Source organism: Heliangelus exortis, chromosome Z, assembly GCF_036169615.1.
Source record: "Heliangelus exortis chromosome Z, bHelExo1.hap1, whole genome shotgun sequence".
NCBI classification, from domain to species: Eukaryota; Metazoa; Chordata; class Aves; order Apodiformes; family Trochilidae; genus Heliangelus; species Heliangelus exortis.
In genome coordinates, this window is record NC_092454.1 from 50,128,818 (window position 1) to 50,144,919 (window position 16,102).

General features: G+C 46.5%; 1 protein-coding gene across 1 annotated transcript; it reads right to left on the minus strand.

The window, feature by feature from the left end:
- Nucleotides 1-7,292: 7,292 nt before the first annotated feature.
- OTP (orthopedia homeobox) lies at nucleotides 7,293-14,275 on the minus strand. Its single transcript, XM_071731677.1, has 3 exons — nucleotides 14,239-14,275; nucleotides 12,868-13,325; nucleotides 7,293-9,053 (listed from the first exon to the last, which is right to left on the minus strand). Exons 1-3 carry the CDS (start codon nucleotides 14,273-14,275, stop codon nucleotides 8,523-8,525), a joined length of 1,026 nt encoding a protein of 341 aa, XP_071587778.1. The 3' UTR covers nucleotides 7,293-8,522.
- Between the last annotated feature and the right edge of the window lie 1,827 nt (nucleotides 14,276-16,102).

The following is a 16,102-nucleotide window of genomic DNA, read 5'->3' on the forward strand; positions in this document are numbered from 1 at the left end:
TCTCCACAGGAATGCAAAACTGAGAGAAATCTTTACATGCTGCATTCTTGTGCAAGGCAGGGCAGACTCATCCATAAGCAGAAGCATTCCATCCAGGTATTCCCAAGAAAATACTAGTCTCCTGAAAGGTGGGGAAGCAATGACCTGGCCCTGCACACAGCTCAGCTAGAGCACAAGTGAGACTCCAAATGCCTTTGCCAGTGAAGCTGCTCCCCTGGGAGCCCCTCAAGATACTTGTGCTGAGGCAAACAGGACTCCTCCAAGATTTTCCACTGCCATGCAAACCTTGATACAAGGCAGGACTGATTAAAACTTCCCTAAGTACACAGAATGAGGAAGCCTTTTGTCACTGGATGATTCACTGGATGATTTACTAATGGGTCAAGCATCAGCTCATTTGAATTTTTCCTGCCACTTTGGCAATGAGAATACCTAGATGTGACCTAGATGTATCCAAAACATTTCATGGAGGTTCACCACTGGAGTGGTACACATGATGATGACAGAAGATGAAAGGTGCAGACAGGAATGGTGCACTATATCTTTTTTTACTCAGTGTATTCATACAGATAATCAGAAGAATACGTAATGTTTCAAAATCCTAGAGGAAACATGAAAGCGGGAGCAGGCATATAGATAATCTTTCATATAGATAATCTTTCATATAGAGTATTCCAAATTGCTTTAGTCATAAAGTCATTCCGAAGCTAGGGGTAAAACATAAAGCATAACATAAGATGGGACTTTGAGGCTTGGTAGAAAGAGCACTTTTGTAAGGACTGGGCAATTCCAGTGTCAAATGGTGTGATGATCAGAACAGTGCAGTTACTGGAAAGAAGAGATTTGTGTATTGATAGAGACTTTGGACAGAGCAAGGTTAGAGGATGTTATTCAATAAAGAAAAAAATTCTGTGTAGTTTGATAAGAAGCTGACGAAAATAACAAGAGAATTACAATTGATGGAACTTGGCAGTCTACATTACTTTGAAGAGGAGACTTAGGTACTGAGATATTTAAACACTTAAAAAAAAATACATGCAATGTTGGGTGCTTTCATTTAGCAAGTAATGGTGTAACCTGCTGCTCTCAAGTGTTATAATGTAAGGAAGGATGTGTGTGGAAGGCATCAACAAGTAACAGGATGGCTTTATATTTTGGGTGTAATTGATCAACTATAATATTCACAAATTAAATCTATAGATTTACACCCTACTGGAGAGACTAAGAGAGAAGGACATAATGAAAGAAGGACTATTAGAGCAATTTATTGTAGATGGGATAAGAGTCATCTCCAATAAAAATGAGCAAGGCCTGGTTTAAGTGAGAATATGAACCACATGATGGTCAGAGGCAGCAGCTTCTTCTGTGAGATATGAAGAAAGGCCAGAGTAATCAGCTAATAACACCAGATACTATAAAAGACACCTCCATTGCAGCTGCTTTAGTTGGGTGAGGTGGCTCTGAGCCCAGCAGGATTCTCCCCTCCTGTGAGGAGCTGACCAGTCACAGTTCTGGCAAAACCAAGCTTAAAACTGCACAGAATTAAAATCAGAAAGGAAGTAACATCAATATAGTGGAATTGTCTTTGAGTGGTTCTTAATATAATTAAAATTTCAAGAACAAAGCATGAGTCATTTATTTGTTACCAAGGCCTGAACATAAAAACACAAGCTGACAGCAAATGCAGTTGTGGGTGTTAATTATTGCTTACAATAGACACAAAGAGTAGAGCCACCAACTGTAGTAAGTGTAATTCTTTAGTAATATAATATTCTTCCCTGTTCATCTCAATGCATTTTTATATGTCTGACCTTCTGTAGACTTCTCGTTTTGTTCTCCAGTTGAAAGAGCAAAGCTGGTTAATTTCTGGTGACATTTTGCTGCCATGTACTTGCTGAAGTATCTTTTTACACTTGGTTTTGTTTATAAATCTGAATTCAGGAGCTATCTGCCTACTGACACAAGCCTATAAGCCAGGTAACATTGCTGAAATGAAAGCATCCTCCTTCCCAGAGACTCCCTGAGCACATCCCGGCCTTGGGAGCTGAGGTGACACCAAAAGGTAATGTGTAATGGCCATGACTGTGGCAAAGAGTAGCTAGACCACACTATGCTCCCTCAAAATATCCTGTCTTCTTCTTACCCAGCGTAACATTGACTTATACTAACTCTGACTGTGGCACAACCAAATCCTGTGGCTACAGTGACACAGGGAGTTCTCATGTAAGAGTCAAATCAGGTTTTGCTTGAGATGAGATATAAGATAGGAAGGTCATAATTCCAGCCTTCCAGTACACAGGAATTTCATTGTAAAGTAATTTTTATGCCTTGAAACAGGGGACGGTGGTTCCTGTTAATTATTAGATGCCAAAAATAGGGGAAGGTCCTAATAGTCATTCTGAAGCACTCGTTAAAAAGTTAGCAAAAAAATAAACCTTAAAAGCTTGTAAAGGAGCCACAGGGAATCATAGCTGCCACTTAAATTATATTAAAGGGCAATAAATTGAAACCAGAAAAAAGAAATGTGTCCTTACAGGGTGCGTTGTCAGCTTATGAAATTCACTGTAGCGGGAGGTCAGTGAGAGAAAGTCTGTAGTTTGTTTTTTTCGAAGTACTTTTTGGATCACTACCATGATGCTTCCAGTGCTGCAAGAAAAGGCTAATCAAACTTCATACTCCAAGGCACAAACTGTGTATGGGGGTCAGGAGAGAACGTCACCCTCACAGACAGTGTATTAAGCATATTCTGCATTTTCCTTCTCGACCTTCGAAGGAGGGTAAGGATCTCTGCAGAGTGGCTGTGTAACATCCAATGGCAAATGCCGCACAAAAGCCTTTGGATTTCTTCCTCCTAAGGAGTGATTCTCCTCTGGCAGATTTCAAAGCTTGCAAAATCATAATTTTAGCTCTGAAAAATGTTTCTAAGTGTAAGCATTGATGAACAATGTAACATAAAAGTGAAGCAATCCTCTTGACCCTCAAAAATCATCTCAGGAGAAGCTGAAGCAGGCACAAATTAATGGCAAATAAGAGAGGCGACCTCTAATCCATACCATTGTACAACATCCCAGATAGAAGACAAAGATGAGCTGTGCACAAGCCCTGGCTGTGAGAAGCTCGAAAAGAAAGACACTCTCCTGATGTTTCCCTGAGAAATAGAAGTAAATCTCACCAAGGACCTTATGTGGCTATTAATACATCTCTTGAACACTACTGATGTAAAAGACTGACTGTTAATCAAAAACGGTTCCCTACTATACCTTAGGCATGACCAGTCCCTCTGACTCTTGCTGCTATTCTCACTATTCTTGTCATGATGAGGTGAAAAACTAAAACTGCTGTCCCTACTCCTCCTATCCACCACCACCACCTCTGTTTTCCTCTGACAGCTGCATCACTGACTATGGTGGTGATCTGTTTGTGGTGTTTAAAAGGAGCCTCTGAGTCTTAAGTCTTTCAGAGCAAATTCTGCTTCTCTGAGTTAAGCCATGGCTGTCAGCTCTCTTGACCAGAGATTTTGGGGTACAGTCTGTGTGTTCATGTGGCAAAACTGGTTCTCAGGTATCAAATCTCACCTGTAGTTGGATAAGTCAATACAGGACAAGCTGCAGTCAAAGATTTGAATGTGGTCCATGGGTGCTCATTTCTTTTAGAAAAGAGAGTTTACAGAATGGGAAAAAGCTGTCTAGCAGAAAATCTTCAGCACCCATCCCACAAATCTTGACACATGAATCTGCTGGACTCACAGCCAGGCCAACATGGGCTCTAGGGGCTGCAGGATCAGGGCCTTTGCTTCTTTGTCCCTTTTACACAGCTACCAAATAGTTGAAGCAGATCTGTGATATTGCAGGATACTAATTTCCAAGGACTAGTCTTTTTTCTTTTGCTGCATTTAGTTTTTTCCTTGTGTTTACAGCACACATGAGGGAAAAACTAAAATTCCTTTGTTCTCCCCCTGGTCTTTATGCTGAAAGGCTAAATAGACCATGCTTCCCAGACCAACTGCTCTGAGCTCAGCCTTAACAGCAGGCAGGAGGTGGTTGCTTCTGTCAGGTCTTGCTTTTTAAAAAAACTATCTTAATTCCAGCATTGGAAATGATAAGAAGTTTGCTATTAGCTCTCATATTAATGATTTAGAAAATACATGCCCAATCACTTGTGTTCCCTCAGTTCACTCTGAACACAGCTGCAAACTGCATTCGGTGTTAGGGTGAATGGATATCTTTCAGATGAGATATTTGTACTGAATTATTAGGGTAGTCTGTATTACAAAATTACTAATAAACATTGCTTCTGGCTCAATTTAGCCTGAACTCAGTGAACCTAGCCAGTGGTGAGAAATCAAAAACTCTGAAATACCCGATGAATGAATCTAACTAATCAAGAAGCCCTGCAGGAAGTAGATGCCAGGATTAATGAGCCAGTGGTTTCACCATGCCATGCTGTTATTTCTTCACATAAATGCCCTCAGATGAGATTACCTTTGTCATGAAAAGGAGAAAAGGAAGGTTACATACTTTCAACTGACAGGTTAACTGCCATGCCTCCATTACTGCAAGATACATTTTCATGTGCTAACACTTTTACTCTGAAAAATGAAAATTTAAAGACCACAACACAAATTAAACTACATTTTCATTTCTAGAAGCAGGGATCACTGCTGCTAATACAATAATATAATCCATGCTGCAGTGTTATCCGATCCCTTGCTTTGCACAAACTTTCTTCCCATGTTAGTAATTGCTCAGCAAATGTAATCAGCAGCGGGCAGGAACAGACTCTGCCTTCCAGGGGGATTTGAGAGGAGGAAAAAAGGAGAGAGGCAGTGTCAAACCATTTCATCAAGAGAGCAAATGAAGGGTTCAGTGACATTATTGTTATGTATATTCCTTAAACATTAGGGGTGATGTTGTGTTCTGGGGGAAGTAAACCTGCACGGATATGTGCCAATATGGAAACCAATCCGTGTGTACAGATGTAAAAGCCGATTCTGTTTACACACTGGGTGGAATTGCTCAATGCCAAAACACACCTTAAGATAAGCAAATAAATCCAGCTTGTAACAGCCTTGGTGCCTGGTTTCAGTTACTTAGCCAGTAACAGGCTAATTGTTATTCAGTATAAATATTCCCTCTAAATTTATACAGCATTCACTCATTTATTCTGATCACTTTATTTGAATGAAGCAAAGTTCTCCCTGCAGTTAGGAACAACTAGTCAGTGCTGTTTAATTTTTGTCTTTTAAGATCAGTATAAGCAAGATTTTGTAAGAAAATCATTCACATACAACATGTGTGAGTGAAACCTGCAGTCTTCTTCCTTTCGTCCATACATAACAGCATCAGCTTAGATGTTTCATGTTGCAAAGCTTCAACTGCTGATAAGGGTATGCTTCAAAAATCTCCGGGACTCAGAAACACGGAGATCTATTGCCATGGAAACAAACGTTGTACCAAAGTTGGGTAGGATCAAAAAGCTTTGCTCTTAACGAAGACAAAAGTTGCGTTAGAATATGGAGGAAATGATGGATGATTTAGTAGTGAGAATTCAGCCAAAGGACCTTTATAAGACCCCTGCCACAGAGTTGCAGCATTTGGTGTCAAGAGTTGGATCATACAGGTTGCTTTTCAACCTCCTGCCCCCAGCCAGAAAGAGCACTTTTCTCTACCATTAAAAAGCACATATTTTAAAAAAAATCTTCCATACCACACCTTAAAACATTCCTACATGATAAAGCTGTCCTGCTTATAGCATTATTAAACAGCTTCTAATATTACATGCTTGTAAACAACCATCCATACATTTGGAAGAAGTAGAGTGAGATTTGCACTCCTCTGCACTAAGTGGAGATCTGCTTTTCCTTCCAGTACAGGGGGAAGGGACTGCTGTGGGACTGGGAGGACCACAGGATATCTGATCAGGGCCACCACTCCTCTTTGCCCATGCAGGAGCATCCGTGGGATAAGGACTCTGGGGTCACACTGACCCATCCTGCTCTGTACGCACCCTATGCACTCACATCATTGACAGGTGATATAAACTGATCAAAAATGTCAAATTCAGAGCTAAGCCCAGGTGCAGAAGGGCTTCTGTTTGGCCCCAAGGCTGGGCTGGGGAGTAACAAAAGGGTTGTAGGAGAGACAAGACACAGTGTCCTCTTACCCCAGACATTGTCATGGTGTGGATCATGGTAAGGCTCACGCCTTGCCTGGCCTACCTCAGGATGAGTATACTGGGCTATTTTCATAGAATCATAGAATCACAGAATTGGCTGGGTTGGAAGGGACCTCAGAGATCATCAAGTCCAACCCTTGATCCACTACCGCTGCAGTTACCAGACCATGGCACTGAGTGCCACATCCAGGCTCTTTTTAAATATCTCCAGGGACGGAGAATCCACCACTTCCCGGGGCAGCCCATTCCAATGTCTGATCACCCTCTCAGTAGAGAAATTCTTTCTAATGTCCAACCTAAACCTCCCCCGGCACAGCTTGAGACCGTGCCCTCTTGTCTTGCTGAGGGTTGCCTGGGAAAAGAGACCAACCCCCACCTGCCTACAACCTCCTTTCAGGTAGTTGTAGAGAGTGATTTTGTTACCTGCTGGAGCTGACACCTGCAGAAGGGTGCAGGTGCTTCCTCAGGTGACCCCCAGTGGACTGACTCACAGCCTGGATATTATCGCTAATAATTTATTCTGCTTTTATTTCTCTTTTAGATCAAATATGCATACGTAATATCCACTATGGAGGAGGCAAGGACCCTTTTGTGGGTGCCTATAGATCTGGGCACTCTCAGGTGTGCAATTAAGAAGTGTGTAATTGATGTACAGGAAGAGATTTCAGTACACTGCATTAAAAAATGGAAGAAAGGGAAGGAAGGAAAAAAGAAACCCAGACCAGGCTATACGATGTTTCTAAAGTCCTACACTTTTTGGTTTTTTTTTTTTTTTTCCCCGTTTCAAAGTTTGTACTGGAGAAAACCAGTTGTATCTTCCCCGCCTGCAGCCGCGCATTCCTTTCGGCGCCGGCGGAAAGGTCTGCGGCCACGATCTCCTCTGGCTCCGGCTGTAGTTCCAAGCCCCGGACCCCTCACCGGTCTTGCCCACCCGACCCCCTGCCCTCCCGGTCCCGGCTGCCCTGCTGCTTCCAGGTCTCCACTCCCGTGTTACTTCACCGTGGAACTTCTCCCCTTGAAATGTAAAAGCAGACCACACAGAAAGATTAACAAAAGTTTATTAATAATGAAGTATTAAAATTGTGATAAATGAAAGGCTTCAATGCAAAATTCAAGCAAGCAAACTATCCCCAAACTTTTGACAAAGGACTTAGTGAATCCTACAGAAGGAAGTCCTGTCTTTTGTTTTTTGTTTTTGCCTGCAGTTCAAGACACCTCTCATATCTCACACGCCACATCAAAATTCATAATTATTCATATCACATACTTAAAATGATATTATTTATCCATTCACATTAACTTGATATAAACGTGTCCGGAAAAGTCAAGTAATATGCTTTATATTAGCTCAAACATTTATTAAGAAACCCAAAATGCAATAAATAAGCACAGACAATAAGTTAAAACATATCACGAATCGACCAGTATGTAACAAGAATGCTTTATCTACACAAAACATCCTATTTCACATTGTTTGTTCATTCCTCCAGCGGCCCTGCCCTGCGGCGGGGTGACCGGCACATGCAGGCGGGCGGGCCGCGGGGCCGGGCCGGACCGGGCCGGGCCGGACAGGGTGGGGGCGGTGGCGGCGCCTCCGCCGGAGGCAGCGGAGTATGCAGGAGGGACAATAGCAGCAGGAACGTAAATAAATGCGTAAATAAAGCTGGGGCGGATCGGTAACTCAACTGTCATGAAATCAAGGATTCGAAAAGGGAACTGCTCTTGCTCCATTTAATTTTTTTTTTTTTTTTTTTTGCCTTTCCTCTCTTGTTTTACAAGAAGAAACTAAATATTTTCCCCATGTCTCTTACTTGTAAAACTTTATCAAAATGGATTTGATTCTCTCTGGGATCCCCGTGCCGCTCCGCAAAGCCGCCCTGCCGGACCCCCGACGGCTCCCTCGCAGAGGAGAGGGCCGGCGGCAGATCGCTATTCTTAAATAAAACAGGAAATTAAGAAAAAAAAACCTAAACGCATTTCTTTGCAAAGCCGCCCCGGCAGCCGCCGGGGAGGGTGGGTTTCGGCGAGGGTGGGAGGCAGGGCCGGGCCCGGGGGGCAGGAAGGGGCCGTTATTGCCGCCGCCGGGAGGGTTATACCGGGATGGGGAAGGATGGGATGCGCCGGAGTTGCGCGGGGGACAGGAAGGCTGAGTTGGGGGTGAGGGTGTTTCTCGGCCCACAAACCAGTCAGATGGCGTCTGATTTCAGACCCTGAGTCGACTCCCTGCTAAGTCAGGTGTGGGAAGGCGGGGGGCCGGGGCGGGCCGGGGCGGGCCGGGCGAGCGGGTGAGGCGGGGGAGCGGGGTGAGGCGGCGGCGGCGGCGTTGGCTCGGGGCGAGGCGGCGGCCATTAGGTGAAGCTCATCGAGACTGTGTGCTCTAGTGCTTTGCGGCGGAGAGAGGCGATGCTGGTTCCCCGCCACACGTCGCTGCTGTCCGGGGAGCTGCAGAGCTGGGGCGAGCCCGTTACGTTGCTGGGCCCGGGCAGGGAGGCGGGCACCATGCCGGGGAAAGCGGGCTGGTAGAGGTGGGACTGCAGCCCGGCGCCGTTGGAGCCCGCCAGGCTGTTGGAAAGGCCCATGGAGTTGGGCGGCGGCCCGGCCGCCAGGCTGCACTGCGAGAGGGACTGCGCCATGGCCTGCTGCCGGCCCAGCGCCGGCGGCAGCGGCAGCTGCGAGACGCCCGGCATGGCGGCGGCGGCCCAACGCGTGTCGTTGGCGTGGAAGGAGCAGAGACTGTCGCCCATGGCGGCGGCGGCTGCGGCGGCGGCGGAGGGGAACTGCGGCAGCCCCGGGGTGGGCAGCAGCGTGCCCGGGGCGCGGAAGACGTTGGTGGTCTTCTTGCGTTTCTTCCACTTGGCCCGGCGGTTCTGGAACCAGACCTGCGGGCGGCGGGCAGCGACACGTAGCGTTAGCCACCGCCCGCCCGCGGCTCGCATCGAGGAGCAGTACCCTCCTCCCCCAACCCGTCTCCTTCCCCCTTCTCCCTCCTCCTTCCCCCTGTGTCTCTGGCCCTCGGCCGCTCTCCTTATCCACTGCCCCACCCGTGTCCCTGTCACGAGTTAACCTGGAACTTTGTGTAACGAAACCGGTCGATGTGTCCGTCCCGGGACGGAGCCGCCTGCGGCCTCCCTCCCACGGGGAGAGGCCTGGCTCTTCTCCCGGAGTCTCCATTAAAACAATAACCAAAAAACAAACAAACAAACAAAAAACAGTAACACAAACGAAAAATAAACGAGCAGGGCATGGGTCTTGACCTTGCGTGGAGCCGCTCCTGAGCCGTCACCGAAGAGGGACGCGGAGCCTTGCCCGGCTCAGCCCACCCACGCCCGGCGCCGCACACGTCCCGGGGAGGGAAACCCTCCCGCCAGACTGCCTCACTGCTTTGTTGTGTTTTGTTTTGTTTTGTTTTTAAAAAAGAGCAACAAAGGTGCTTTAGGTAAGCGGTTGCTCGACATGCAGGCAGGGATGACTCTGTGGGTCTTGGGCCGCTGCTGCCGCGAGCAGCGGGAGGGAAAAACCGGATCCACCTGAAATCCAGACGAAGCTGCGCCCGAACCTGCTGAAGTCTGCGGTGTGTACTGCTACATACCCAGTCTGAGAAACACGGGCGCCCATTAGCGGGAATGAACAGCCGTTAAGGAACTAGATGTTATATGAATAATCAAAAAATAGCCTTCGATTATGTTTTAGGGTTAATAGTTAAATTGCGGCTACAAATCTTTTTATGTGTCATGGTTTACTGGGGTTATAAGGAATCTCCATCAGGTCTGATCGCCTCAGCTCATACCTGCGCTGCATATGCTTTTAAAATAGAATGTTTCCAGTTGAAAACTAGTGCATGACAGATTAAAACGCAAGGAAAACCTTAGGGAGATTTTGAGAATGCATACATGACAACTCTAGAAATCTATTAAACACGAGCGTTTGGTAACTTTGGGCTCCTTTTAAAATGCAACTAGCCCCTGAAAATTATTAATACAACAGTGAGAATCTAATGGAGGTTGGAATCTAAAAAGCTGCCGTGATGATGTCTGCTGTTACAGTAATATAGACATACTGTAAATGTATTTTAAAATATATAGTCCATTTAATTCCCCAGCTATAAATGGGGGTTAAAGAGAGAGAGGAGGGGAGAGAACACCACTTTGGGTTTTCTTTTTTTTCTTTTTTTTTTTCCTTTCTTTTTTTTTTCCCAGAAGCTGAAGCCTTATGAAGATCTCATTGGAATCCAGCAGATGATTAATGTGAAGATTTGGTAGGAAATCTGGAGAGCTGTATTAAAGCTCAGATCTCAGGTTCATTTCGATCAGCCAGCCGTGAACTCTGGGCCGAATTCATTACACTTTAATAGTGCTGGGAGAGGAAGAAAATGCAATTTCTCATTCCATTAGAAAACTAGAAAATACTCTCAGCTTGTCCCCTATTAAGATGTGGCAGGTGACGGGACCATTGTGGGGGACACGGTCAATGGAATTACAGCACATTATTTTTGTTCGTATAAAATATTGAAAGGCAAGCCTGACTGTGCAGAAGTTATTTCACTGATTTGGTTTTTATGTAAATAAAATATTGAAAGTTAATTAATCCGTGCTAGAGACTAATGATTATGCTTATTATATTGCATTTGATCGCGTAATTTGCATGATTCTCGCATTGCTGCTTAATAAGCCATTCCAGGTTATAAATAATTCTGAAATTGGTTTCTAATAATGGCATGCTATAAAAAGAATGGTTTTATTACACCAGCCTGAAAAGCAGAGCAATATCAGCTGTGGAATTGGACTCCCATTTAAGCACCAGCCACTTTAATAATTATTTAAATGTATCATATACATTAAATATAGATCTAGAACGACGAAAAGTGATTTATGCTAGCATCTAAAACCCTTAAAAACATATACAGCTGCTATAAATTAACTGTTTTGGGCATTCTTTAGTCAGTGTGGAGCCCACATGCTGCAATGAAGGTCTAGGCAATCTGTTAACTATAAAGAAAACTGAAAAGCACTCGTATAAGAATGTAAACCAATTACTATTTAATTTAAATTTGGTCAAGGAGCAGTGATACATCGAATTGTGAAGTAAATATATTTTACATAAATTATTTTGCCTTAGATTACATAATGTTAATCATTTTGAAGTGTTAATTAAGGTTATGTTGATCTGATTACTTTTTAAACTACAGAACATTATTGTAAGAAATATTTAAATTGCCACTCTATTAAACTGTTTTTATCAGCAGTCTCGAGCTATTAGCATTGGTTAAGATTATGCCGGGGCCATTAAAACATTTTGTCTTTCTTCCTACGAATTTCTTTGATGTGCTGTTAGAAAATAACAATTTCCATTATATATTTTATATTTTACTCCATTTACCACACTCCTAATATTGAAATTGGTATCATTAACCTTTGGGAAACCCAATAAAGTTTAATAGACCTCGGTTTCTTTTTTCATAGAGTCAGTTGTCCAATTATATTTTATTTGTGATTCTAATTTCTTTCTTAATTTAAGCTAATTATAGTTCTATGTAGGCTGAGTCAAATTGTTTTACTTTTAAAAAACAGACGTGTGTTTTCTGTCACATTCGACAGTATGTTTTCGTTCGTAAAAACATTCAGTTCTTCTGATGTGTCTATTTAGCTGAGGAGCCTAAGCTTGCCGAGAGGGATTTTGAACGCCGACTCCAGTGAAGTGCGGCGGCATTGCCGGTGCACCGTGCTGAGCAGGGATGCACACCCCGCAAGTGCTTCCGTTGTGCAGGCGGCTTTCATTCCTCGGAAAGAACTCACTCAGAAAGTGGCTGGAATCCCCCTCTACACACAAACGCCGCATCTGAACGCTTTAGCGTTTGGATCCATCTCCCTCTTTTCCTAATTTCGTTTAGAATAATTTGATTAAATAGTTTCTCCTGCGCCTGTTTGCAAATACATCTGTTTCTATGTGCATATGTATATGTATGTACTTTAGAGAACAAAGTGCACCCTAGATGTTTAAGTTCCTTGCTACTCCTTCCGTCCTAAGGCATTATCAAAGCCAGCACGGGGAAACTTCGACTCCAAGTACAACTGACTTTAACCCAAATGCTTTTTCACGAGCTTATATGCCTTCTTTCGCCCCCTCATCTCAACTTTCCCGGTGGCGGGCTCCTGGGGGAAACCCACTCCCTGCAGAGGTGGCGTCGCTGCCGTGCCGCCGGCAGCACCCTAGACAGCGGCCCCTGATCCCTCCGGCCGCCGCAGAGCCGCCGGCAGCACCCTGGACAGCGGGCCCGCGCTCCGCTGCCTCTCGACCCAGCACCGGGGAACCGGGGCGATTCCCCACCGGTTTCGGCTCGCCTTTTAGCGCCGAGCTACAGCGAGGGCAGAGACTCGCCTCCCTCGAGCTGTGACTCCTCGAGATCTTTCCCTGCACGGGGTTGGGCCGTGGAGAGGGGGAAAGCTCTGCCTGCGCCCCTCTCAGGACCACTGCGCCGCAGGTGGGCAGGGGACAAAGGGACACCCCAAAGGGACAGCTTTGCGGAAAGGGGTCCGGTTACAAGTCTGTTTGCCCAAACTGTCCGCCATAGGGCTGACGTTTGGGGCCACCCTCTCCCACCCCGCCCGGTTTTGCCTCGCCGCCGGCCGGCCGTGCCGCCGTCGGTGCGCCCGGAGAAGGGATCGGTGTGCACCTCGCGGAGACGGCTGCTCATACCTGCACCCGGGACTCGGTGAGGCCGATGCGCAAGGCCAGCTCTTCTCGCATGAAGATGTCCGGGTAGTGGGTCTTGGCGAAGCTCCTCTCCAGCTCGTTCAGCTGCGCCGGCGTGAAGCGAGTGCGATGCCGCTTTTGCTTCTGCTGCCCCTGCTGCTGCCCAGCCTGGCTGGGGTTCTGGCCGCCCTGCTGGCCTTGCTGCTTGTCGGGGTCTTTGGCGCTGACGGCTAAGGAGCTGGGGTTGGATCCCACTGTGGTGATATCCTCCCCCGGCAGCAGGGTGGTGCCTTCTACCGTGTCCGAGTTGGGGGCCATGTCTCCCGGGTGTCCCCCCGGATCGGAGCCCCCTACGCCCAGCCGACACTTCACCGCCTCCCGGTGTCCCAGCAGCTCGGCCGCATCCTTCATCCCTGCGGAAGCAAAGGAGCCGTGGTCACTCCCCTGACGCCGGGCGTGTATCCATCAGAGCCTCTGTCTAACGCACCTAGCTGGCGAGAGGCACACGGCCACCACCATCACCTCCCACTGCCGTGCCCCACCACCCCCACCCGCCATCCCGCCGGCCCCGCAGACCGGCTCGGCTCCGCGGCGCGCAGAGCCCCAGGTCCGGTGCAGCTCGGGGCCGGGGAGGGAGAGAAAACTTTACACCGAGCAGTTCGTCTTACTGCTTAAATAACCATCTCCCTGCCGGGCCTCCCCTTGCGAGACTAAGAGAGGGGAAAGGACGGAGGACAAGTTTTGCAGGGTTCAGCTTGTTTTTTCCAGCAGGGCTGGTAAAAGAAAGAGACGGAGATAAAGACATAACACTCTAGCCGCTCTGCTGCCGGGAGCTTTTCCTCCCCGAAAACTATGCAAGAACCCCGGTCACCCTGTCTGATCTTTCCCCTCACCTCCCTCCGCTTCTCTAAACAAACGCGTGAAGAACCATAAATAGGTTACAGATATTTCTCTTTTTTAAAGGAAAAGAAAGCGAGAGGAAAACGAACAGGCGAGCAGGAAAAGGCCACCCCGAACTCCTCCGAAAATATCATCGCGCTCATCTGTCCTAAAATAATAATAATAATCATCATAGTAATAATGTGTAGGTACGTATGTAAAAACAAGGGAGAGAGAAATTAAATGGTCCACGACTCGTTGTAGATCTACATACTCTGTAGGTCTCCCTCTCTCTCTCTCTTTTTTTTTATGTTAAATCAAATTAAACTTTAATACAGTACAATTACTTTTAAAGGAATTAGCCCATTTAGGTCGCATTAAGGTAAAATAAGGAACAAATTGTCAATTTCCTGCTCCGGCTTCCTCCCGGCTCGCCGCCGCCACCACCGCCGGTGCAGCCGCCGCGAGGCGGGGGGGGTGTTGGGGGAAACTCACCGAGACGGGCGTCCAGGAGGTCGGCGTGAGACAGCATCGCGCACCGCTCCAGGGCGAAAGCTGTTCCCCCCCAAATTTTAGCGGTCTTAAGTTATTTAAAATAGATATAAGATATAAGATATAGATATATATAGATCGCCTAAATGAAAGAAAATTCGGTGTGTGGTTAAAAAGGGGGTCTCTTGCATTATAATGTCCTTTAGAGAGACGGGGAGGTGCTTAACACTTCAATGAACCCGTGAGCAGCTCGGCACAGGGACCAATCAGGAGGGCAGCCTGCAAATGTCAGCGCCCGGAGCGCCCCGCTCCGCCCGCCCGCCGCCCGCCCGCCGCCCGCCCGCCGCCGCCGCCCCGGCCTCCCGCCGCCCCGGCCAGGCCCGCACCTCCTCTCGTTTACTTTGCTCCGGTCCCCTTCTCCTCCCTCCTTCCCCGTCTCCTCTTCTCTTCCAAATGCACATTTGCCACTCTCCTCCCGCTCCGGGTCACTCCTGATTTACTGTGTGGTTTTTTTATTGTTTGTTTGCTTGGTTTTGTTTGGTTTTGGGTGGGTTGGTTGGTTTGTTGGTTGGTTGTTTTTTTTAATGCCTCTTCGGAGCGCACCCTCGGACCCGACCCAGTTAGGTTGCCGTGGGTGGTTCGTAAAGCCAGCGCCCACGAAGGGATGTAAGTGGGAGAGCGCGAACGGCTGCGGGACGCGACGCGGGGGCGGGCAGCGCTGGCCCCGTTCTCGGGTCGCCTCGGGGACCGGCGGAGGAGGCCGCAGCCCTGCTGTCACCCCCACATCTACCCATCCACCCAGCCCTTACGGCTGCGGGGAGGCGAAAAATGAGAAACTTGGCCGAATTCCCGCAGCGACCCCCGGGTCTCCCGCCGCCCCGTCCCATCCACGCTGGGTGCAGAAGCATCCCGCAACGCAGGAAGGTGCTCCGAGCACCGCGGGTCTCGGCCGCCCTCCTGGTGAGCGCTGTTTCCCTGCCGTGGTTTCAAAGCCCATAAGCCCTATTTTTTTCGGGTAAAGTTTCCAAGTTCAGCTCACCTACAAAATCAGTATAAAGCAGTAAATAAAGTGAAATGCTTTTTTATTTTCCTCTGGAATATGTTAAACTACTTGAACAATTTAAAGTGCTTTGCACAAGTGAAGCGAACCATTTCTAATGTTCTGATTTTTCAAAGCCAGCCAACAACAAAGTTTAGATTAGTAATATATTTCTAACCAGAGTAATTTTCAAGATCATTAGGCATTTATGTAATTAGTGCCAAATCTATAAGCTTTTATTACGATTATTAGAGTAAAATCAGTATAAATTTGTACTAATTTACTACTGTTTAGACTTGGCTGTCAAGCCAAGAGGCTCTTATTGTAAATGATAACTGAGGAAATTAAGTGCAAAATTCTGTACCATTTCTGATCCGCTCCTAAACAATCCGTTTCAATTGTATTTGTAGCAGAACATAATGCCCTTTTAAAGTTCTTTGACTTGTATTTTTATTTGCAAAACAAGAAAAATACCCTCTATCCGGGCACAATGAAAACTGATATTTACTACTTCCAACTTGATTAACATTGATTTTTAATTCAAAAGTGATGCAATTAAGATTATTCATTTAGTGCAAATAAAGCTTCCACCAAAAAGGGAAAGCAGTGAAGTCTGTGTTAAATAATACAGAGCCAATGGCGCTTTTTTTTCCGCCATCCAATTGACTTACACAAAACATTGTAAATACTGCATGCGAACAGATGCAAGAGTGGTTTTCGCATCTCAGATGTGCAAGGGTTTCAGCAGCGACTGAACAAGGAGACAAAGGAACCGGCCGACCGATCTTCAAGGCAGTTTTTTCTGCCTTTTTTTTTTTTTTTTTTTTT

What these genes read in the sequence shown, in the direction of transcription:
- OTP (XM_071731677.1), bottom strand. Translation starts at nt 14,275, where the DNA reads ATGCTGTCTCACGCCGACCTCCTGGACGCCCGTCTCG. An exon ending in CCTCCTGGACGCCCGTCTCG is followed by an intron (nt 13,326 to 14,238) that starts GTGAGTTTCCCC and finishes GGCTCTGATGGA; the next exon opens with TACACGCCCGGCGTCAGGGG. An exon ending in TCACCGAGTCCCGGGTGCAG is followed by an intron (nt 9,054 to 12,867) that starts GTATGAGCAGCC and finishes CGCCGCCCGCAG; the next exon opens with GTCTGGTTCCAGAACCGCCG.